Raw genomic sequence first — 23,541 nt, 5'->3', positions numbered from 1 at the left:
GAACATGTGTCAGTTTTTACTACTGAATTGTTAGCCATCATACTAGCTCTACAGTGGATGGAAGAAGTCCAACCAGAAAGAACTGTGATATGCAGTGATTCCATGGCTGCGCTCACTAGTCTACTAAGTGGTAAATCTGAAGCTAGGCAAGACTTAGTATTTGAAGTTTTACAAAGTCTGTTTAGAATAAGGCAGTTAAGGACAGAGGTAAATTTCCTCTGGGTACCTGCACATGTGGGTGTGGATGGAAATGAAGAAGTAGACTTACTAGCAAAGAAAGCATTAAATCATCCACAAGTAGAAATGAAGTTAGCTTTAAGTAAAGAGGAATTCAAGAGAGTGATATCATCTGAAGTATGTAAGAAATGGCAAACGTTATGGAACAGTGGGTTTAAAGGAAGACATCTTTTCCAGATTCAGGAGTATGTGGGAAATGAGAGGAAAAGATATGGAAATAGGAAGAAGGATGTCATTATTTCAAGACTAAGAACTGGACATACAGCATTAAACTATACACTTTTTAAAATAGGTAAGCATGAATCGGGAAAGTGTGACAAATGTGGAGAATTAGAAACGGTGAGGCATATCCTTAATGAGTGTTCTGCATATGAAAGGGAGAGATTCCAATTAATACAAGAATTAGGACGGTTGGGAGTGGATAATATCTTTTTAAAAGTATTGTTAGGAAACGGGTCAAGGCAATCAAGAGTACATGAAATATTATTTAAATACCTAAAAAACACAGGAACAATAGATAGAATATAGGAATTAAAATACCTTTTTTTTTTAACTATGTCTTCCTTCCAAATCGAAGTACTCTCCACACTCCAGATCAGTAGGTGGCGGTAATGCACCTTTTCGTGGGTTTGCCAAAACCTCCATAAAACACCAGAAGAAGAAGAAGAAGATGAAGACGAAGAAGAAGAAGACTGATGGAAGTGTGCGCCGCTTGACATACACCCTCTAAAAAAATGAAACATGAAGAACATTATCCTTTCTTTATTACTCGTGTGCGGTAAGTGATTGGTTTAAATCCGAACACTTTCACTTGTAACCTGAAAAAGCGTGTGTAGAAACTGATGTTGTACATTATTGCTGCGTCCCAGCGAAGACGTTAATCCTTTAGAGCCCGAAGGGAAAATATGTTGTTTTCACACATTTTGTTCATTTGACTGTCAAATTCTAGCACAATGTCCTATCATCATGTGCAAAGTATCGTTTTTATCTGAAAACAACGGTCTTTCAATAAAATAATCAAAAACGTAAATACATTTTTACTGATTTTTATTCGGACATTATCAAAAAACTAAAGAACGAAAGAATCTAGCACTTCAGACATGAAGAATATACTGTAGTACATGCAAAAAAGTACTTTTAGTGTCACTCACGTATATCGTTTTCATTCAGGAGCCTTTTTTGACACCAGTTCTCCGGGCGTTTTTTTGCACTTTTCACTCCATTCACTCAAATGAATGCATACAAACACACATGCATACACACAAATACACATGCTTCAACATATGCATGCATGCGCAGCACACAAACACACTCAGATATACACATGCACTGCGTATGTCCACGCATATAAGAGCACACACGCATCCATACAAACCCAAGCATGTGCATGAAGGCATACACACACAACACACGATATGTGAAACTTGTGTTTTGAAACACTAAGTCTAAGCCTATTTTATGGACATTTCTCACGACACAACATTTACTTAACCATCCACGTCTGGATCGACACCCACAGCATATTCTGAATATGCAGACTCTCGCACACTGTCAGTTTCATGATCAAAAAGCATCTCAATCACCTCTGATGCTGTATATTTCCTCTTCGCCATGTTTCGTTTGCATATTTTTATTTAATTTTACTTGCTCAAAAACTCTCTAATCTGTCGCACTCCGTCACTCCCTGTTCATATCTGCCCTCTACCGCTCTCCACGAAAACTGCAGCAAATGGCTTATGAACCGCAAGTGATTACCGTAATACATACATGTTCAAAAAGCTCAATTTGCAATTCGACTTTTTTTGATAGCATAAATGGTTGAAGAGCAGTGTTGGGTAAGTTACTCTGAAAAAGTAATTAATTACTAATTACTAATTACACATTCGATAATGTAATTAGATTACTGTACAAGTTACTCTCTTCAAAAAGTATTTAATTACTTATTACTAATTACTTTCTATATCCTACATCAACCTTGATGAGTTAAGTGATTCAAGGATAGACTTGAAACGGCTCTTTTAATTCAGTCAAATAAATAATATAAAACTACATAAAGTAGAATTATTAATTACAAATGTGAGAATTATACATTAAAGCACTATGAATTTTGATGTAAATTCCTCTTCTGCACACACACATATTACACAAAGTATTTAGTTTAATTACATCAGAAGTAACTGTAATTAAATTACAGAAAAAATAAGAGTAATCCCTTGCTTTACTTTTTCAAGGGAAAAGTAATGAAATTACAGTAACTAATTACTTAGTAACTAGTTACACCCAACACTGTTGAAGAGTTACGGTTAAATGAATACCGCTTGGTAAAATGCGTTGGCGACGACGCATCCGGCTTTAAAGGGTTAAAGGAGATTTGTGATGAAAGATATCTTTGCAGGAGATGGAGAAGACTCTGCCCTCATTGGGCCTCATTCATCATGAAACATTCGTAAATATATTAGATTAGATTAGAACTTTATTGTCATTACACGTGTACAAGTCAACGAAATGTAGTTTTGTCTAACCAGAAGTGCAATAGCAGCAAGTGCAGGATATACAGTAGTTGCACAAGTGCAGGGAAAATCAGTGTTATGAAGTAGTTTACAGATGGGTATGTACAGTGAACTATAACTATGTACATTACTATAAACAGAAGTATACAGATGGGTATATGCACTGATAAATTAGGCTATGGTGAGTGAGTGCAATGGCGCGCGAGAGAGCTTGTGATGTGTGCGGCTCGGGCTTTTCCTCACGCCAGAGAGAGTTTATAATGTGCGGGCTTTGAGTTTTCAGCGCACGAGAGAGCTTGTGATCAACCAGGGTTTAAAACCAGCGCACGAGTTGTTCCAGTTTGGCAATCAAGTAATAACAGCGCACGCGGCGTCAATGACACATTTGGATGAATGATATTGACTTATAGCAGTAGTTTACTTTCTCTTGTTTAAAAGGTTGCGCTGGTAAGTAACAATGTCGCCAACTGCACTGAACTTAAACTCCGATAGAATGCTAATTGCAGTCACACGTGAGCATTTTCTAGACACATAAGCTTCTGTTTTTGTCCACAAATCCAGCTTGTCATAGATAAATGCGTAATTGGCCGGCCCTTCGATACTATCGTGTATCGGCGATCCACAGGCTGGCGATAGAACGATCTGACTATAGAGAATATCGCCCAACACTAACTCAGTGTAATCAAAATAATGTCATTTGGCTTTTTTTCAAAGAGCTCTATTAACGCTTTCCCCGCCATTGACGAGATATCTCGTCAATTAAGAGACAGCGTTTCCCTGCCAAAGGCGAGTTATTATGGCAATCCGTGTTCTATGTGTAGTGCGGAAAGCAAAGCCCTGGTGCATGCCCAGCATGAGTTACGGCACTTCTGGATGCGAAATGCAAAGACGATCCCCATTAACGGAACTACGGGAGGATCCGAGAAAATGTAGATCATCACAAATAAAAATAGAAATTAGAAACTCGGACTCTGATCAATCATGTTTGAATCTTATCGGGACGATGTAAGTGAGAGAGTCAGTGAGGGAGATTATTTTCCAGACACAGAAACTTCTAATCGTGTCGTGGATAGACCGATGCGGACACTGATACATGGGCCGCTGTGAACCATCCTGAACCAGTTGAAGATCCTGAACCTGTTAGTCACGAGTGGCGTGAAATGAACTGGCAGCCAAGAAACCTTTCCTTCACTGAAAATCCTGGGCCTGTCGGTGATGCTGCTGCTCTTGATTCAGTAGAACCTAAAGACTTTATTGAACTGTTCATTTCTGATGTACTGATTCAGAACATTGTTGATCAGACCAACCTGTATGCAGATCAGTGTATTCAGGCTACGGATGGTTCTTCACAACATTCATGCATGGAAGCCTGTCAGGTTCAGAAATGAAAACCTTCCTGGGGCTGTGTATTCTCACTGGTGTCGTTCATAAGCCCAAACTTGATATGTACTGGTCTACAAATGAAATGGTAGCTACCCCCTACTTCAGCAAGGTCATGTCTCGCAACAGGTTTGAAATCATATGGAGATTTCTTCACTTCAATGATAATACAGCAGGGCCAGCCAATGACACTGACAGGGCTGTGCAAAGTCCGCCCTGGGTTCGATTACCTTGTGTCCAAATTCCGTGAAATGGATCAGCCAAACACAAACAACATTCTGGGAATTGCTACACAGTTTACCACTCAAAGATAAAATGCAGTGCCTAAATATTTTTCATTTTATATCTTTTTTCAATGTTTATTTATTTTTTAAGGTTTTTCTTATGAAAGAATATGACATCTGAATGTATTTTGGTTGAAAATGCACATTTTGATATATAATATGTTCATATACTCATTGCAGAAAATATTCTGTGGGCCGTCAAATTTTGGTGAAAATCCTCAAAAATGCTGGCGGTGGCTGACAACTAAAAAAAAATGCTGGCTGGGAAAGAGTTGATAAATTAAGAACCATTCATTTTTTCCATTGAACAGTTATTTTATGGATTTTTTTGCCGTAATAAAAATATTACTATTAAAATTACAAAAAAATTAACCATAGTTTTCAAATTCCTGTGGTTTACTATGGTAGGGGTGTGACGGTTCTCGGTAAAAATTGAACCGCACGGTTCTTCACCAACGGTTCGCACAACAAACAGAGAAATTCCTCACATCATCAGTGCTCGGGGCATATTTAACAACATCCCTTAATCAAAATTTCCCTAAAACACGAAGAAATATAGAATCTTATAAATAAACTATTAAGTGCACGTTAATGTGCCTTAACCGGATCATTTTTAACAGTAACTCAGTGCAGAGAAGGACACTAAAATGGTTATGTTTTTGAAAAACGACCCACATTTAGTTTTTGGTGTGTGTGCATTTGAACAGTTTTCTCATGAAGCCACATTTAGATCCTCATTTCTCTAGGTCTGAAGCTTACAGGCTTTAAAATGTAGTTCCCAAAAGACAAGTTGGTCAAGTACAAGAATCTAATAGAACATAAAGGTATTTCTAACGGTTCTGGACTTACATGCATGCACATTTTGAAGAAAGAACTCAAAAATGCCCTCTATTCATTTTTGAGATGTCACCATTAGCATAAAATGCATCAAGGATTGCTAAAATTAACAGATTTACTAACAGAAATACTGATCTCTGTGCAAAAATAAAATTATGATGCTGGCATGTTTCTCATGTCATTTTTTACCCCCTCTAATACGGCTCCAAATTTCAGGTGAAAATTGTCATTTTTACCTCCCTCTACAAATTAATTAATTGATTACTTAATAATTATTCATTGGTGGCATTTCATAATTTTTTTAACATCACTCCAGATGTTGGTGTTAAACCTAAACACTAAAACGGTTGCATTTGTGACAAAAAATATTAATTTGCGAGTTATATTTTTGCAGAGATCGCCAGTGGTGACCATGCAAATTTACTTGTTTTTAAATTGTTTCCAATGGAAACTTTAAAAAAATCTGAATGCCAACGAAAGAGAGAGATGTGCAGGTAAACCTCACTTCGCGACCCCAAGAGGTGCTCTAGCGACATACACTAGAGGCTGCGGTCTTTCCTCGTAAGAGCGTCCGACTCCCATGCCTTGTAGCAGAAGCGCCAGTGCTCTCCGTTTTTTCCACAGACTGAGGTCTCTCGGACTTCCTGACCGAGAGACCTCAGTCAGTCCGGATCGGAAACGACACCTCCAGCACCACCACACTGAGCACTGGAGCCCCACAGGGCTGCATACTCAGTCCTCTGCTGTTCACATTGCTGACTCATGACTGTGTAGCAACGCACGGCTCGAACCACATCATCAAGTTCACCAATGACACGACCGTGGTGGGTCGCATCAGTAGAAACGACGAGTCCGCATACAGAGAGGAAGTGCAGAGGCTAATGGACTGGTGTAGTGTCAACAACCTGTCTCTGAACTCTGACAAAACTAAAGAGATGGTTGTTGACTTCAGGAAGACAAAGAGTGATCACTCTCCAATGTACATCAATGGCTCATGTAAACAGCACCAAATTCCTTGGTGTCTACCTGGCGGAGAACCTCACCTGGTACCTCAACACCAGCTCCATCACCAAGAAAGCCCAGCAGCGTCTCGTTTTCCTACGAAGGTTGAGAACCTCCCTCCCCCCATCCTGACCACATTCTACAGAGGGCATCACTGTCTGGATTCTGGAACTGAGCCGCATCGGACCACAAGACCCTACAACAGACAGTGAGGACAGCTGAGAAGATCATCGGGGTCTCTCTACCCTCTATCATGGACATATACACCACACGCTGCCTCCGTAAAGCTACCAGCATCGTAGCTGACCCCACACACAAATATACAAACACAACATGAGCGCATTAGCCTACTATGATGCGCTGTTTGCTGTGACAGATTTTAGTGAGCCTGAGGATGAACAATGCGATATTTGAGACGTTTAAAACGAAACTAACCACGGAGAAGTTCAGGGAACGTGATTTGTCTGTTACTTGAGACACCACTGGATCATTTCAAATCCATTCCAAGCGAGAACAAATGACATGCGAATTCTCGTGTTAAGGTTTATTTGAAGTTATCTTTATATTGTGTTGTGAACATGCGGAAAAATGTAATTATTACAAACTAAAATCAACGTAATAACGTATTAACACAGCGCCTTTCTTTTTGCTTTAAACTCTATAAACAATCAAATGTTTACTCTTTCAGGGCCTGATCAGACAGAACGCGTCTTTAGCTTTTTACAGTAGTATACAGTATTTATAATATATTAATACGGTCTTGACATGCCCCTTTTCTGTTGGTTCAAATGAATTCAAATGCTCTTCTTCAGTTCATCCCACTCATTTTCTATAGTTGTCAGGTCAGGGAACTGGGATGGCTATGGCAGGATCTTGATTTTGTGTTCAGTGATGTCTGTTTTGAACCAATGTACTGATTGAAGATCTAACCACCCATTAAAATATTTATGAAATTAATACTCTTATACCATGGTCTTTTTGAATACTCGATTCTGATTGGCTGGAAGGTGTGCATTAAAACCCTTTAACGCACAAGTAGCTCCAGTAAGTTTGTTTACATACAAAATCACTGTAATTTTCACCTGTTTGATCTAAAATTTCACTGTAAGCATCAATAAAAGATTTAACTTGGCAAATGACCATGGTATAAGTGGGATAATCCACTTAATAATAAGGGTTTTAATGCACGACGTGGAGTCCAAGAACCACCCGACGCGAAGCGGGGGAGAATATTCCCCCCACTTCAAATTGTTTTACTTGAATGAAATGTTGGGAGATTGTAGATTTTTTTAAATAAAAGATCAAAATGAGAAACAATGCAGATTTATTTTTACAGCCTTCTTTGCTCATATTTACCAAGGGTGCCAATAATAGTGGTGGGCACTGTATGTGAATGTAGGAATAATTGACAACGGGTTGTTGGGCTATTATGTAAGGAGTCATCCGGTTGTTATCGGATTGTAAATCCTGACAGTGTGATCAGTTTCTCTAATGAATTATGGTTAAATGGCGCCACATCTGAAAGCTAGAGGGTGCTCTTGTCCGAACGCAAACAAGACATGATTATGTCACAAATGTGCTAATCAGTATGTGACGTCACCAGCGCCGTTTACTTTCATTATCTTCCTAAAAACAGAAGCAACTGATTTAAACCAATGTTATTTTTTATTGGTTTTGAAGAAGAATTGATTCTTTATTTAGTACTATTTGATAAGACTTGATGATGGGATGTGTGTACAATGTCTGAACTCCAGTTGTGTGTTTGTGTTGTTCAGGTGTGTTTGGTGATGAAGTGAAGATATCGGTGATGGAGGGACATTCTGTTACTCTACACACTTATCTCACTCACATACAGACAGATGATGTGATACGGTGGAGGTTTGGAGAAGGCGAATCTAAGCATCTTTTAGTTGATATTGTTAAAAACAGTATCAGATATAATGGTCCATTCAGAGACAGACTGCAGACAGACGGTCAGACTGGAGACCTCACCATCACAAACATGAGAAGCAAACACTCTGGACTCTATGAAGCGCAGATCAGCAGAGCTGAAACAACATACAAGAGATTCAGAGTTACTGTCACAGGTACTGTAAGTACAATGGGAATGAATTGAGTCATTGTTTTGAAGATTGATTTTGCTTTACAAATTAAACTGAAATTAAGGGGATGCAAATTAGGGGTCCCTCACGATGCGATTCAGAAGCGATTCTCAGTGATCTAATTCACATATGTGTGATGTCGCGTTTGCGCTCCGAGTCAGAATCTCTGAACTGTCACGTACTGTATTTTAATAGTGTTTAAGTGCCCGATAAGCTGAGCTGTTCTCATTGACATGTTTTAGTGTAGTATAACATTTTTTAAGTATAAAATAGTAATTAAACTCGACTCAATAATACTAGGCTACATGTTTATCGGCAGTAACTTCCACGAATTGCCTCATCGTCTGCCAAATCATTATACACCTGCGTTAAAGGGACAGTTCACGCAGAAATGAAATCATTTCCTCGCCTTCGAGTTGTTCCAAATGTGTAAAAATGTCTTTGTTCTGATGAACACAGAGAAATATATTTGGAAGAATGCTTATAACCAGACAGATTTTGCCCCCCGTTGACTCCCATAGTAAGAAAAAAATACAATGTAAGTCAAAAGTGCCCCAGAACGGTTTGCTGTCCTACATTCTTCAAAATGTCTTTTGTGTTCAACAGAACAAGTATTTTTCCTACTATGGGAGTCAATGTCTTTTGTTGTATGACGAACATTGAAAACAGATGTTTATTATGCGCTGTTAGCGCACGGATCTAATACTGTGACACACGTGTGTTTAGTTTCCCTACTGTTCACGTGCACTCAAGACAACAACAGACTACTTTTACAAGGATACTTGCTAATATTTACATTTATTCATTTGGCAGACGCTTTTATCCAAAGCGACTTACAAGTAGGAGAGCACATAAACATTTTTTCAACAAGACAAATATGGGAATTTTACATAATTTTGTTTGGATTTGAACTGTCAAGAATAAGAGCAAGATGATCTCACACTGATCCCGGTCCATCTTATAGATGCTCCACGTGTTATCAGTGCTGGTGCAGGTGATGTGAAGTCAGTGTCAGTGAGCGTGGGAGGGTCTGTGACTCTACACACTGATGTCCAAACACACAGAGATGATCTGATACTGTGGAGGTTTGGAGATGAAGATCGTCTCATAGCTAAACATGATAAAGAAGACAATAAGAGCTCAATACATGATGATGGGATGTTCAGAGACAGACTGAAGCTGGATCCTCACACCGGATCTCTCATCATCACAGACATCAGAATCACAGACTCTGGACTTTATAAACTGAAGATCAGCAGCAACAACAAACAAACCCTACACAAGACATTCAGTGTTTCAGTCAGGGGTGAGTATCTCCCTTCTCTCATATTAATATCAGTTCAAAAGTTCTTCCTTTGCCATTTTGAAAAGTTTCATGCACACGATCTGCGTTATTTATCCGAATAAAAATGCTGTATTATGCATGCCAGGCCAGTGGATGGCGCTGTTGCGCTGTAAAGAAACTAGACCTGTCTGTGCACATACGCATACCCTGTTTTAAGCTAAAAGCGCTTTTAATACACTTTGTCGGCGTGTATGTGTGTTTATGGTTTGTGTAAATAAATACTATATCTCCGTTGGTCGTAGTGGTGCAGTAAATTGTATGTCACTTAGCAGAAACACACGATATGGAGGCCGCCATTATTGTTTTGGGAGTTCTCGCGCATGCCTACAGACTGAACGCGTAATACGCATGCGTATGATGTCATCGTTGTCGATAACACCGTCATTTTCAAAAACTTGCACTTTGAGACCTGTTTTCAAAAGTTTGCGTTTTCAGTCCCCCAAAACGCCGTTGTCGTGTAAAACGCTTAAAAAGATTTTAGTTTTTAGTTGAAAGCGGTCTTGTGTAAGTGGCCCATAGGTCTTTCATCTGGCACACCCAAGCAAGAACAATGTTTCAGGATCAAGGCTCAAAAACATGGAAGAAAGTGAACGATTACTTACTAATTTGATGCTTTTTGTTTTAGAAAAGACATTTCTTGTGTTTGTCTTAAGCTGTTATGCATGAATATGTGTGTGTTTACTGGGATCTTGAGTCTTTCTCTCTATCATTACAGATCGAGGTCTATCTCCAGGAGATGTAGTCGGAATAGTGTTTGGTGTCCTGCTGTGTATTGTTGTTGGTGTGATTGTGTTTCGCCGCATTAAATATGAACTGCAGAAACGAACGGGTGAGTTTCATCTTCAGCTGACTATGAACATATTACTTAAAAAGTACATATTACGAGATCATGTAAATTGCATTTCATGCCATGTGTAATGTTGCTAAGCAGTCTGCCAACTTGTAAAGCCGAAGTTGAATGAATAACAAAGTTATTGGCTTGGAAAAATGGAGTCGACTCTGAATCACGCAAACGAGTCGTCACTAGTCCGATTCGCCAACCGCCGCGGATGTACTACATTTAGTCCCGCCTACGTTTTGCTAGCATGGCCCGCGAAAACTTCACTCTTCTCCCCCAAACACTGTAGCTCGTGAGCCTCATTCACGGTAGACCAATCACAGCAGAGTATGCTGGTGCAAAGGAGGTGATTAGACAGATGAATCGTGGAACGAATCATTTGAGAGTCAGTCAAGAAGTAAGGTAAGAATAACTGCCTATTATAACAAAATAATCGTGTTTTTACACCTTCTATGGACATAAACTTGTTGTTGGACACTCCATAAACCAAAGTAGGACCTTTAAAATCAAGGATTATTTACTCTTTAATATGTTTCTCTTTTTGTTTCCACAAGTTCTACTTGATTTTGCTGCAGTAATGAATTTTATTTGATGATTGTTTATTAGTGAACTAAATTTATCGTTTAATAGCCTGATGAATCGGTTGAGTAATCGAAGCTTAACATCGCAGGTCTGCTGTTAAGTGTTATGTTTGGTACAGTCTACATGAAATTGTTGAGTTTGGTCGTTTTGCTTCAACACGCTTTTAATTTTTTGTCAACTAGAATACACTACACAATTCAACCGACAGTTCACTTTGGGTGCTTTCATATTTGTAGTTCGGTTCTTTTGGTCCGGACCAAAAAAATAAATGTAGTCCTGGTTCGCTTAGCGGTCAGACTGGCATTTTAACAGCAAACCTAAAGATATCGAAGCCAACAGCTTACGTGTAAAGTCGCAACGTGATTGGACAGCTTTAACGATTTATATTTTAAAACGGAACTAACCGGACATCCAAATCAATGCTGTGAGCTGCATGGGTTACACATGCTCAGTGTAGGACTGCGCATTGAGGGTATTTTTAGTTAAGTCGCGAAGACCTCATGAAGTGTTTAAAGCAGTCAAAACGGCGCCAGGAATTCCTCCGTTACATGCACAAGCACAGATTATTATTATTATTTTATTACCTTTTTCTTTCGTGTCGTATATTGTCATCACTTCCTGTTTTTGATTCGGCTCCATGCCTTTGGTCCGTGTTGATTTCATATTTCAATCGAACCACGCCAGAGTTCGTTTGAAAGTGAACCGAGACCCATCTTTCGGTCTGCTTGTTTGGTGTTCACCAGGGTTCGGGTGGCAGCGTTCACACTTACACAAATACACCGCACTAACAGCTGATTTCATAACAGAGCAATCGCAGCAGAGTTCTTTTTAATGGAACCAAACATGGCATATGTCAACACACCCTTACAGTACATTCAGGTCACACATTGCATTGGATTCCTGCGTGTCAAACCTATGACCTTGTGTTGCTCTGACAATGTTGATGATCTTTATCTGTACACTGAGTTATAATGTTCATGTTTCTTTCTCTTGTGTTTCTCTCTTCTATGTGCTGCTGTGACAGTTAAAGAAAAGACTGGAAAGAACGGGAGTCCTGTCACTCTAGAGTGTGATGTCACTGAACTCCAGTCTGATGATGTCATCGAGTGGAGCTTTAGAGATAAAGTGATAGCCAAATTCAGTACGGACAACAAGCTCTTTACTGCTGATGAGAGATTCACAGACAGACTGCAGGTGGATGATCAGACTGGATCTCTCATCATCACAGACATCAGAATAGAAGACGCTGGACTGTATAAAGTAAAGATCAGCAGCAGCAGTGGAGTGAAATCATTCCTTCAGCTCATCACCGGTGGAGGACCATCATACTCTCAATTCAATCTTATTGTCATAGGTAAGATGCTCTTGTCTATTGACATAAATCGTAATTCAATTTTCTTTGTTAATTTTTAGAGTATTTAGTTTGATCTAGGGTTGCACTTTTAATCGTATTTTAATCGTGATAACGATTTATGCTTCCCACAATTAATTGAGCATAATTGTTACGATATTAATGTTTTAAAAGCAAGCACAAAACTCTCGATCCGGTCAGAAAATCATCGCTGTCAGACTGAAAGCTTGTATCTATTCAACTTAACAGGAAATAAAAAAAACCAGTAATGATTTATAAAAAAACAGAATAAAAACGGAGTAGCAAGGTTTAATTCAGAAGTTCACAAAATGTACATTTTCAAGGCGTAGTGTTGAGATGACAGCGTGATTTGAAATACGGCGTTTAATGGCAGTAGATTATAACACAATCGTTGGTTGTAAAGTATAATAAACATGCTGACGTGGAATTGAAAACCAAAATTCTGAACTGACAAAATAATCGTGTTTATTAGTCGTGAATAAAATTTCGAGCAAAATAATCGTGATGATCATTTTACCCATGACCGTGCAGCCCTAGTTTGATCACATTTATAAAAGACAGATACAGCTGTACTAATATTTACGAAAACAGTCGAGCTCCTGGAGGCGTGCAGTGGGCGGAACTAAAGCACGAGCACACAGTACATCATCGCATTATCCCTGTTTAACACTGTGAAGGAGTCAAAACACATGAAATAGCAGTTACCCCCCCACCCCCTTAAAGAAAGTCTTTTGATAAAGTTATTTTACATTGTAACACAGCTCATTGGAATGCTTGATTCTGATTGGCCAGTCGCTACATTTGCAGGTTCGTTATTCCCTGATAACAATCTCTTAGAAACGAATAACACGGTAACCGGGATGCTCCAAATCATTTTGACAAATTAAATATAAATATGTCTTTTAATAAAATATATGACATGCCTCTTCGTGATATTTGAACGTCGTTTCTTACCTTAAGACCGAAAGTATAAACGGCTTCTCCTCGCGGAAGGTCTGCATTCGGTAAAAATGAGCCGATTAAATAATTCAGATTCACTTCATGTCCAGTTTTTCTCTCATGTGGCAAGCAGCCGTGTAATAAGCGGGGTAATGTACAAGCAGCCGGCTGTTATCATGAAATAAACCCCTTCAGTGTGATACAAGACCCTTCTGATCACACCGTCGGGACTTATTTCTCCAATAACATCCGGCTGCCTGTACATTATCCCTTGCGTAATGCACAATGAACAAACAATTATATAAATACATCTGAAACATGTTTAATGATGATGTATGTTGACATGTTATTGAACTGTTCATGTGTTTCTCTCGTCAGTGTGCTGCTGTGACTCTGATTCTGTCACTCTGAACACTGGCGTTACTGAACTACAGTCAGATCGGATATGACGTTCGTCTGTGTTTTTCTCTTCTGTGTGTTATAGAAGAGGAGAGGATAGAATCAGAAGTGTTGGGACGTTCTGTTTCTCCAGAGATTGATGTTACTGAAATGGAGACTGATGATGTGAGAGCAGGTGCTTCCTCTACTGTTGATGATATTCAGTTGAAAGTTTTTGTCAGGGGTAAGTACAGCTCAAGTTAATGTGATGAAAATGACGTGTTGTATTGATATTACTTGTATTCTGCCTTTATCTTTTCCATACATTTTCTGAAATCGCTTCATGTTAAAGTGACACTTCACCCAAGAATGAAAATTCTGTCATCATTTTCTCGCCTTCGAGTTGTTCCAAATCTGTATAAATGTCTTTGTTCTGATGACCACAGAGGAAGATATTTGGAAGAATGCTTAAAACCAAACAGATCTCAACACCCATTGACTTCCATAGTAGGAAGAATTACTTTATCATTTGTTTTGTTCTGATGAACACAAAAGAAGATATTTTGAAGAATGTAGGACAGCAAACAGTTCTGGGCCACTTTTGACTGCCATTTTTTCAGAAGTTTATATATATTGTATATTTCCAGATGAGTGAAATGATATAGCGTATGTTCTCCAGCACATTTGATCTGATGGATGTTCTTCTGTGTTTTTCTCTTCTATGTGCTGCTGTCATACATGAAGAGAGGATAAGATCAGTAGAGTTGGGAGGTTCTGTTACTCTAGACACTGATGTTACTGGAATACAGACTGATGATGTGATTCAGTGGAGATTTGGAGATGAAGAAACTCTCATAGCTGAAATGACTGTAGGGACTGAACCCTCATATGACTCGACTGATGAGAGATTCACTGACAGACTGAAGATGAACACAAAGACTGGACATCTCACCATCACAAACATCACATCTGAACTCTGTGGAGTTTATAGTGCAAAGATCAGCAGCAGGAGAGGAACAGAATACAGGAAATACAGGGTTGACATCTCTGGTGAGTGGATTTGTTTCTGTGATTTATATCTGACATGATGATGAGAGATGATGCAATCTCTGGGAATTGACTGCAAACTCTTCAGCCTAACACCCTCAAGGCATCCTAACTGAATATGACTTTCTTCTTGAAGAATAATGCAGTCGGAGTTATAATACTACGTATCGTTTTACTTCCAAGCGGTAGAATGGGAGTGAACGGGTGTTGATTTTTTGAAGCTCCAAAAAGTGCATCCATCGATCAAAGAACTTTGATGCGGCTCTGTGGTCTTAACAAAGGTCTTCTGAAGCGAATCCATGCGTTTGTTTAAGAGAAATATCCATATTGACAACGCTTTAACGTTAATGTCTACCTTTCATCATCTCTGGAATGCGCGTGAACCAGAGGCTTGTTTTTCGGGCAAATGACGGTGACGAAAGCTCCCGCGCGGAGTAGACGATATCCTTTTGGAACAAAACGAAAAATGCAGCGTTCATCAACGGATCATTTGATGGAAAGACAAGCCTCACGTGCAGCCGTGGGATAAGGGAAGCTAGACATAAAACTGGGTCAGTAGCTTGAACTCAGTTGACGGAGGAAACTCTGCTCGGCATTGTTTTGGTATGGTTAAATCTATTGTTTCTATTAAGGATAGTAACAATCTATATCCTGTTAACATGTTGAAAGAGGGAGCTAGTAACTGTTACAAACACATACCAAATATTGTCTGCTAATTGCTACTGGCGAAAGCACAAAAACATGAGATATTTTTATTATTTGCCAATTTGAGTGAACTGTCTCTTAAAGGATATAAAATAACATTAATTAGTTATTGTAAAACTTCATTAACTTATTAACACTAAGTTTCTTTCTGTGTTTTGGATCACCCTTAAAATCAAATCAGAAATAGGTGATAGAAATAAAGTGACTTGATATTCACACGGTTAATAAATCAAGTCTTTATTATTGTAGTGCTTCACAATAAACCGCTTCGTTTCAGAGCAGCTTTACAAACCTGTATACATTTCTTTGATCCGATGAACACAAAGGACGGAAGAATGTCAACAAGCAAACAGTTCTTGGACCCCATTTACTGCCATAATAGGAAATGCAAATACTATGGGAGTCAATGTGTTTAGTTACTGACATTCTTCCAAATATCTTCCTTTGTGTTTAGCAGAACAAAGACATGTATACTGCACTGAACAATATGAGGGCGAGTGTGAGTTTTCCCCTACTTTGTAAGTCGCTTCGGATGAAAGCGTATGCTAGATGACCAAATGTAAATAATGACAGAATTTCCATTTTTGGGTGAACTGCCCCTTAAAAGTTTTGTGGAACCAACATTTTTCATGAAGTAAATGTTTGTTTAAACAGACACTGCTGGTGGAACGGAACCGAACAAACAGAAATCAGTCAACAAATACTGTATACATTTTCACTGTAAAAACTGTGTTTTGAAGCTCTTACAGTGATGTTTCTTTCCTGGAGTTTTTGTAAACAACAAAATCTGTCCTAGAGTTCCATTAGACTTGAGCTTGTGTTCAAACTATCCTGAGGTGCACACGTCTAACACGTGAGTTTGTGTTTTCTGAAAGGTGCATAAATTCACAAAACGAAAAAAAATGAATGTTCATTCGTGCACTTCAGTGACCATTTTGAAAAGAATGCAGAGATATCATTTACATTCATGTATAAAATTAATCAATGTATAACTCTATTGCTGATACTTTGTATAAGTCATTTCTATGTCAAATCGTTGACATCTCATCTCTTTTCTGATAGATTCAGCGGGAACCGAAGAAGATGAATCAACAACGGTTGGGACGCCTTTACTGCCTGAAGCAGAAGATGAGGTTTGATCAGCTGATAGATGCTCAACATCACTTCTGTTACATCATCAACATCTACAGCAGCGTTTCTCGGTGGAAGCAAGATTATACCAAATATCCAGAGATGATTAAACATTTACCTGCAAAAGATTACGATCTGCATCAGGACCAGCTAGTGCGCAAACTGTGGGTTTAATGTAGGTGATGAATTCAGCCTATCATAGCATGTTCAGCAGTTAAGAACCGCACAATGCGCTCACAGTGCTCGTGACGTAAAATCCTTCACGCCGGTCAAAGCTCTTCACGGCACTTTATAAGTCCTTATTCTCCTCGAGATGCTAGCACCACCTTGGCTGTACAAACTTTGCACACAAAAAGGGAATGTAATGTGTAAAGTGAATGTGTTTTTACAAGGATCGCGCCGGTTTATGTTTCTGCTGGGTGCTCAAACTGACAAGTTTGACAACCTCATATACAGAGATGGGTAGTAACGCGCAACATTTACCTCATTACATTTACTTGAGCAACATTTTTTTAAATCTGTATTTTTATTTGGTTACACTTTGTGACGTTCCTTCGTTGTAAGATATGCATTTTAAAATGCGTCGTATATTTCAACGTTGTCGTCTCTTTTTGCGGGCATTCCCGAGTGATTGATTCTTTTGAGTCGATTCTTTTGATAGCATTATTTGGACACTGGCCAAAACCGTTTAAATAGGTTCATGAATCAGTTCAAATGATTTGTTCAGTACGCAGCACGATCCGAAGCGGCGGGTTACACACTCCTTGTAGCGGGAAACTTAAGAACACGCAGAACACAAAGAGCGTTTGATGAAGTGGATATGAATTTATATCTATCAAATCAAAAACGGCAAATGTGTCATATTGTTTGCCAGCAATGATGAATGCCCGACCTGTTAGACGCAGACGTGGGCTTGCAGAAATATACATCTGAAGAACAGAAGGAAGAAAAGTTGTTGACGGGCGTGTGGTTCGCTGTTTACTGCATGTTTACAAGTAAGAGCGTTTCACAACATGAGAAAACATGTGTTTGGTCTAAAATCAGTTTGTATTTCATATAAGAGAGCACTGCAAATGTTCTAGATCATCTTAGGAAATGCTAAATGAGTTTAGTTAAGTGCATTGTAAACGCAAAACTCTGCAGGTTCACTTTAGTTTGACATGATCTAGTGTTCTAAATAAGTTGTGTAGGCTACATTGACATCAGGACTAGATGAGATTTACAGAAATGCTCGTCTCTTCTGTGTTTGTCTATTCTTTAGTCTCTGTGTGTATATTGCAAAGATATCTGCTTATGATAATAATAATAATTAAAATATTGATTAAAAGTATAATATCGAAATACTGGCATTAATATGAATTATATAAACAGTATATAATCAGATACAAAGTAACTAGTAACTAGTTTTTTCATTGCATACTTTTTGTTACGCCTCATGGCTCGAACTGAAAGACATTACCAACTACAAGCCATCATCCCCTCAGTCTGTGGGTAATCAACGACTTCTATTGTGGTATTGAAAAGCAGAGTCTCACCCTCCAGACCCGCCCTGACCCTATCTCTGCTATAGCATTAACACCTCCTCTTGACACTCGATCTGCGAAGAGGATGTGTGCCAGCTTTTCCGCAAACAAAAGATCAGAAAAGCACCAGGCCCAGACAATATCTCACCCTCTCGCCTAAAAGTCTGTGTGGAGCAGCTGTCGCCCATCTTCACTCATATATTTAACAGATCTTTGGAGCAGTGTGAAGTCCCTTCATGCTTCAAACGCTCCACCATCATCCCTGTACAGAAGAAACCCAAAATCTCTGGACAAATGACTACAGGCCTGTTGCTTGCAGGGTGGCCCATGGCGGTCAGTTCACAAAGAGCGTTGCCGTTAGAACGGGAGTCAAGCAAGACTGCCTGTTGTCACCATTCTTAATTCTTCTGGCAATTGACTGAAACCTGAGGAAGACAACAGCAGGGAAGAGAAATGGAATTCAGAGGACACTTGGGAACCAGCTCAATGACCTGGATTTTGCGGATGACATTGCCTTACTCTCACACAGTCGCCAGCAGATGCAAGAAAAAGCATCTGACCTCTCAACTGTCTCAGCTCAACTTGGCCTTAGGATACACGAAGGAAAGACAAAACTTCGGAAAATCCACACAACCAGCACAGAACTAGTAAAGCTTGGAGGAAAACCCCTAGAAGTGGAGTCATTCACATACCCAGTGAGCATCATCGACAAACAAGCAGGCACAGACGCAGATGTCAAGGCAAAAATCGGGAAGGCGAGAGCAGCATTCCTCATGATGAAAAATGTTTGGAACTCTTGCCAGCTTACAACACACACCAAAATTCGCCTCTTCAACTCCAATGTCAAGTTGGTTCTTATTTATGGAGCAGAATCCTGGAGAAAAATTAAAACCACCATCAGGAAAATCCAGACCTTTATCAACAGCTTTATACGCAGAATCCTTCAGATCCGCTGGCCAGACACCATCAGAAACAAACCAGCTTCCTGTAGAACAAGAAATCAGGAAGAGAAAGTGGAGATGAATAGGGCACACCTTGCGAAAACCAAATACAAGCATCACCAGACAGGCCCTGACATGGAATCAACAAGGAAAGAGAGAAAGTGGGAGACCTAAAAACACCTGGACAAGAGACTTTGGAGGCAGATACCAAAGAAATAGGGCACACCTGGAAAGAGCTGAAAAAAATTGCCCAGGACCACGGACACTGCCAACTGAGTGGCACACGTGATAAATTGCAAGTCTCGGGTGCAAGAGGTCGCTGGTTTGAACTGCGCATTTACATGGTTCAATTTGCAAGTATGTGCACAAATAGTGAAAGTATGTAAACAAACGAAATGTAATTTCATTTTAGTAATGAAATAAAATAAATTGATCTTCTGTTATTTTGGCCCGTACTGCACCTTCAGTGAGTGACTCGCGTCGCTACTTGTTGCTCTCACACGTCTCCTCAGGATCTCGAGCGCGTCATGTCGGCTCAGTGGTGCGGTGTGCTGCACTGCAAGCCTGGTGTCTCAGAGGTCGTGGGTTTGAATCCTGCCTAGTGCGTTTGTTGTAATTGCGGATAGTCACCGATTTAATGTCGTTCTCACATACTGTTCATAACCTATTTGTTTCTCACGCGTGTTTCATTTCCGCTGTGCTATACTCATGCTGTTCTGTGCTGCTCCGGCTCTGTGCTTCTACAGCTGCCGACAGCAACTGAGTGTCCGCAGTGGCGCAACGAACTGGGCACAAAATTTATTAACAGAATATAACTATACACAAGAAAATACAAGTAAAGTAAGTTTATGCATAAATGTAATGAATCGTCGCAATGTTGAATGTATGAAGCAAACAAAGTTGAACAGAACCAAAGCAAAACCAAGTCCTCAGTGCCGCACTGCATTGGCCAGTTTCCATACTGCTATTAAAACCAACAGCGCGGTGCATGCATACGTGTCTTTTGCATTCGCGTTGCGTGCATTCGCATTTATAATACGTCCTTCTAAGCAGCTACCGCCTCCGTTATGGACCCATACATTAGTGGATAACGCATCTGTTATGGACCCATACATTAGTGGATAACGCGTCCGTTACGGACCCATACGTTAGTGGATACGCCTCCGTTACGGACCCATACGTTAGTGGATAACGCGTCTGTTATGGACCCATATGTTAGTGGATAACGCGTCCGTTATGGACCCATACGTTAGTGGCCATCGGCTCCGTTCCGGCCCCATACGTTAGCGGCCCACCGGGAAAATGCCCGGTACGCCAGATGGCCAGTCCGCCCCTGTTTGGTGTGTTATAAGTTGCCCATGCATGTATTAGACATGTGAAATTGCAAAAATGAAAGTGTGGGAACAAAAGATGCATTCTATGTAATCATAGCACACCTCGCTTTTCAGAGCCATGAGCTTTGTAAAAAATCTGCGCGTTTCAGAGAGGCGGAGCAAAGAGTAGATACAGACATGCACGGTGTGTGGAAAATACAGCGTTTTTGAACCTTAAATGGTGTTAACACATTACATCTAAAACAAATTATAATACATCATATGACTCCTTTAAGGAAAAAAAAGAGAATAAATGCACTAGCTTTGTACAAAAATAGAAAATGTGACACCGTAATACTTCTATTATTAGATGTAGCCATATTTAAGAATCATCTGGAAAGTAAAACACATCTCTTCCGTCAACACCTGACTGATCAGTTCTGACTTCTGTCTCATTTCTACTCTTAAAAAAAAAAAAAAAAAAACTTCGCTCTGTATACTGTGGTAGGCTATATGAGACCAGTTTTCTTTTTATTGCACTTATGCTTTTTGTTGTCCTTATGTTGTTCTAATTGCTTCCATCGTTTCCCTCATCTGTAAGTCACTTTGGATAAAAGCGTCTGCTAAATGACTAAATGTAAATGTAATGTGTTCTGCTTGGAGTGAATCTCGTTTTTATAGATGTCATACATGTACATGTAACAGTATTGATAAACCTTTGTGCCCGATCAGTTTAATGGATGAACACTTTTTTTTGTAATGGCTGTTTTAACAATAAACACATGCTAGTTTTGTGTTCAACTTTGACATGTATAACTAAATACACAATATGAACAATTGTCATTATTAATAAATGAATAACACTTCAGTTGAAATTTGTGGGTCTTTGCGTTGGCTCATAAATATTTTGTGAATTCAGTGGAAAATTTCATAAGACAACAAACAGTTTTCAGATATGAATATGTGAGAAAAATCAATTGTGTACACAACTGTAGAGTGCAAGAGTGCAAAAGAAAATTGTGCGTTTAAAATGCATGATCAGCCTGAACAGGTTGCCTTTTCAAAAAGTATACTGTATAGGTGGGTACAGGTTTTAAGATTAGTTCAGACTAAAATAAAAGTTCGAGCTGTCTAAACCGAAAACAACTTGAATGGACACATCTTTGAATAGATCAATGTCATTGTATTGTTTCAAAATGCACACAAGAAATTATTTTATTTAAACTATTAATAAAATATTTAATCTAATCCATGCCCGGGAAACCACCCATAAAGTTAGATAGTTAAACACTAATTATAACAATACCATAAAGCATTCGTCATTTAGGGGGTTTATCTAGTTTAGAGAGGTTTCTGTGGTATTTATCACATTCATTTATTTTAACAGTTAGTTAGACTAGTGAACTTGGAGCATTTGGACACATTTTCCTTTTAAGATCATCTCATTAGCGACACATTTTGGCTCGTTTTGGAACACTTTTAGGGAGTGTGACGTAGCGCAGCATCCTTTGCAGAGATCACGTGACGCAGTCAGACTGGTCCAGTGGTCGAGCGTCTGAGATATAAAATATTGCGCCTCGCTTTTTTTCTCTCGTGAAAAAATGTCAAAACAAACAAATTGTTGTTTTAGCAAAACAGAATTAAAAACAATGAAATACAAGCATTAAATGTAAATATGTTGAAGATATGATGTCAAACAGGTGGGTGTTTATCGATTCATCGAATGGATGATACGAGTCCTCATCTGGTCTTCAGATATCGATGAATCAACTCTATACAGTAATGTTCTTTCTACTCATGCATGAGTAATATTCTTATTTATAGTAGCCTATATTCAACACTATTGGTTTAGTTCTACATCGGTGCATCAGATTTTTATATTATTTGCTTTCATCTACCGATTGGATCCAGACCGGATCTCTCATCATCAGAGACATCAGAACAGAAGACACTGGACTGTATAAAGTGAAGATCAGCAGCAGCAGTCGAGTGAAATCATTCCTTCAGCTCATCACCGGTGGAGGACCATCATACTCTCAATTCAATCTTATTGTCAGAGGTAAGAATACCTGTTGATACTATCTGTTTGTCTTCTACACAAACTTCTGCAGTTCATCTCATAAAATCTAATGTCTATGACATGAATTGTGAATATCACCACACCTACAGAGAACAATATTGTGGGAACAGAAACTGACCATGTCAGTTCATCTCATAAAATCTAATGTCGATGACATGAATTGTGAATATCACCACACCTACAGAGAACAATATTGTGGGAACAGAAACTGACCATGTCCAGAGCAATCAAATGAAATGTTCATGTGTTATAATGTCTACATTTGTGTCTTGTGTTTCTCTGGTGTGTGTGCTGCTGTTACAGATACAATGAAGGAAAATGAATCTGATTCTGTCACTTTCTGGTCTTTTCTGGATCTGGACTCATCATCAGAGACATCATCAGAGACATCACAGCTAAACACACCCGAGTTTATAAACTACACGTCTGCAAATCTAGAGGAGAAAAACACAAGTCTCCATCTCAGTTGAGCATACTCTTATAAAGTCACTTAATGAACACACTTGTGTATACTATAGTATTTACTATGGTAAACTGTTTCCATTAATATCGGCACTTGTTGTTTTCATGAGTGTTTGTATGGGAGGGAGAATCTGTCTCTCTACAGACTGAAGCTGAACTACAGAGGGGCGATCAGGTCAAGTGGTACTCCAGAAATGATGGAGGATACAAACTACAGGAGATCAAATCATTCTGGTAGAGAAATGAATAAATGGAGATGACAGAGAGAGTAAATATACAGATGATGAGAGATCTCATCACCACAGACATCAGACAGATATATTTCAGCAGTGCAGCAGTAATGGAAGAATGTCATACAGGATATTCAGTGCTGATGTCAGGAGTGACTAACTCAAGACTTCTGATGTGATGTTATAAAATCTATTGATCTAGAGCTGACTGAAGATATGATGAACATGAGCATAAAACACTTACAAATGTGTGATTCTTCACAGACGGCCCTCTCCAAATCAGAAGAATCAAGATTGTTTCGG

At 39.1% G+C, this 23,541-nt stretch overlaps 1 protein-coding gene across 1 annotated transcript; it reads left to right on the top strand.

Annotated features, from left to right (window-relative positions):
• The first annotated feature begins 906 nt into the window (after window positions 1–906).
• Window positions 907–21,368, top strand: LOC130549385 (uncharacterized). The gene is made up of 8 exons (XM_057326593.1): window positions 907–1,015; window positions 8,026–8,337; window positions 9,317–9,658; window positions 10,413–10,526; window positions 12,142–12,471; window positions 13,913–14,050; window positions 14,551–14,856; window positions 16,621–21,368. Exons 1-8 carry the CDS (start codon window positions 979–981, stop codon window positions 16,695–16,697), a joined length of 1,656 nt encoding a protein of 551 aa, XP_057182576.1. The 5' UTR covers window positions 907–978; the 3' UTR covers window positions 16,698–21,368.
• Window positions 21,369–23,541: the final 2,173 nt, after the last annotated feature.

This window comes from Triplophysa rosa, unplaced genomic scaffold (genome assembly GCF_024868665.1).
Source record: "Triplophysa rosa unplaced genomic scaffold, Trosa_1v2 scaffold112_ERROPOS181078, whole genome shotgun sequence".
NCBI lineage: Eukaryota > Metazoa > Chordata > Actinopteri > Cypriniformes > Nemacheilidae > Triplophysa > Triplophysa rosa.
The sequence above is the reverse complement of the archived record's forward strand: the minus strand, read 5'-3'. Positions and strand labels throughout refer to the sequence as shown.

Coding starts and splice junctions, on each gene's coding strand:
- LOC130549385 (XM_057326593.1), top strand. CDS start 979: ATGAAGAACATTATCCTTTCTTTATTACTCGTGTGCG. Junction 1,016..8,025: donor TTCTTTATTACTCGTGTGCG/GTAAGTGATTGG, acceptor TGTGTTGTTCAG/GTGTGTTTGGTGATGAAGTG. Junction 10,527..12,141: donor TGAACTGCAGAAACGAACGG/GTGAGTTTCATC, acceptor CTGCTGTGACAG/TTAAAGAAAAGACTGGAAAG.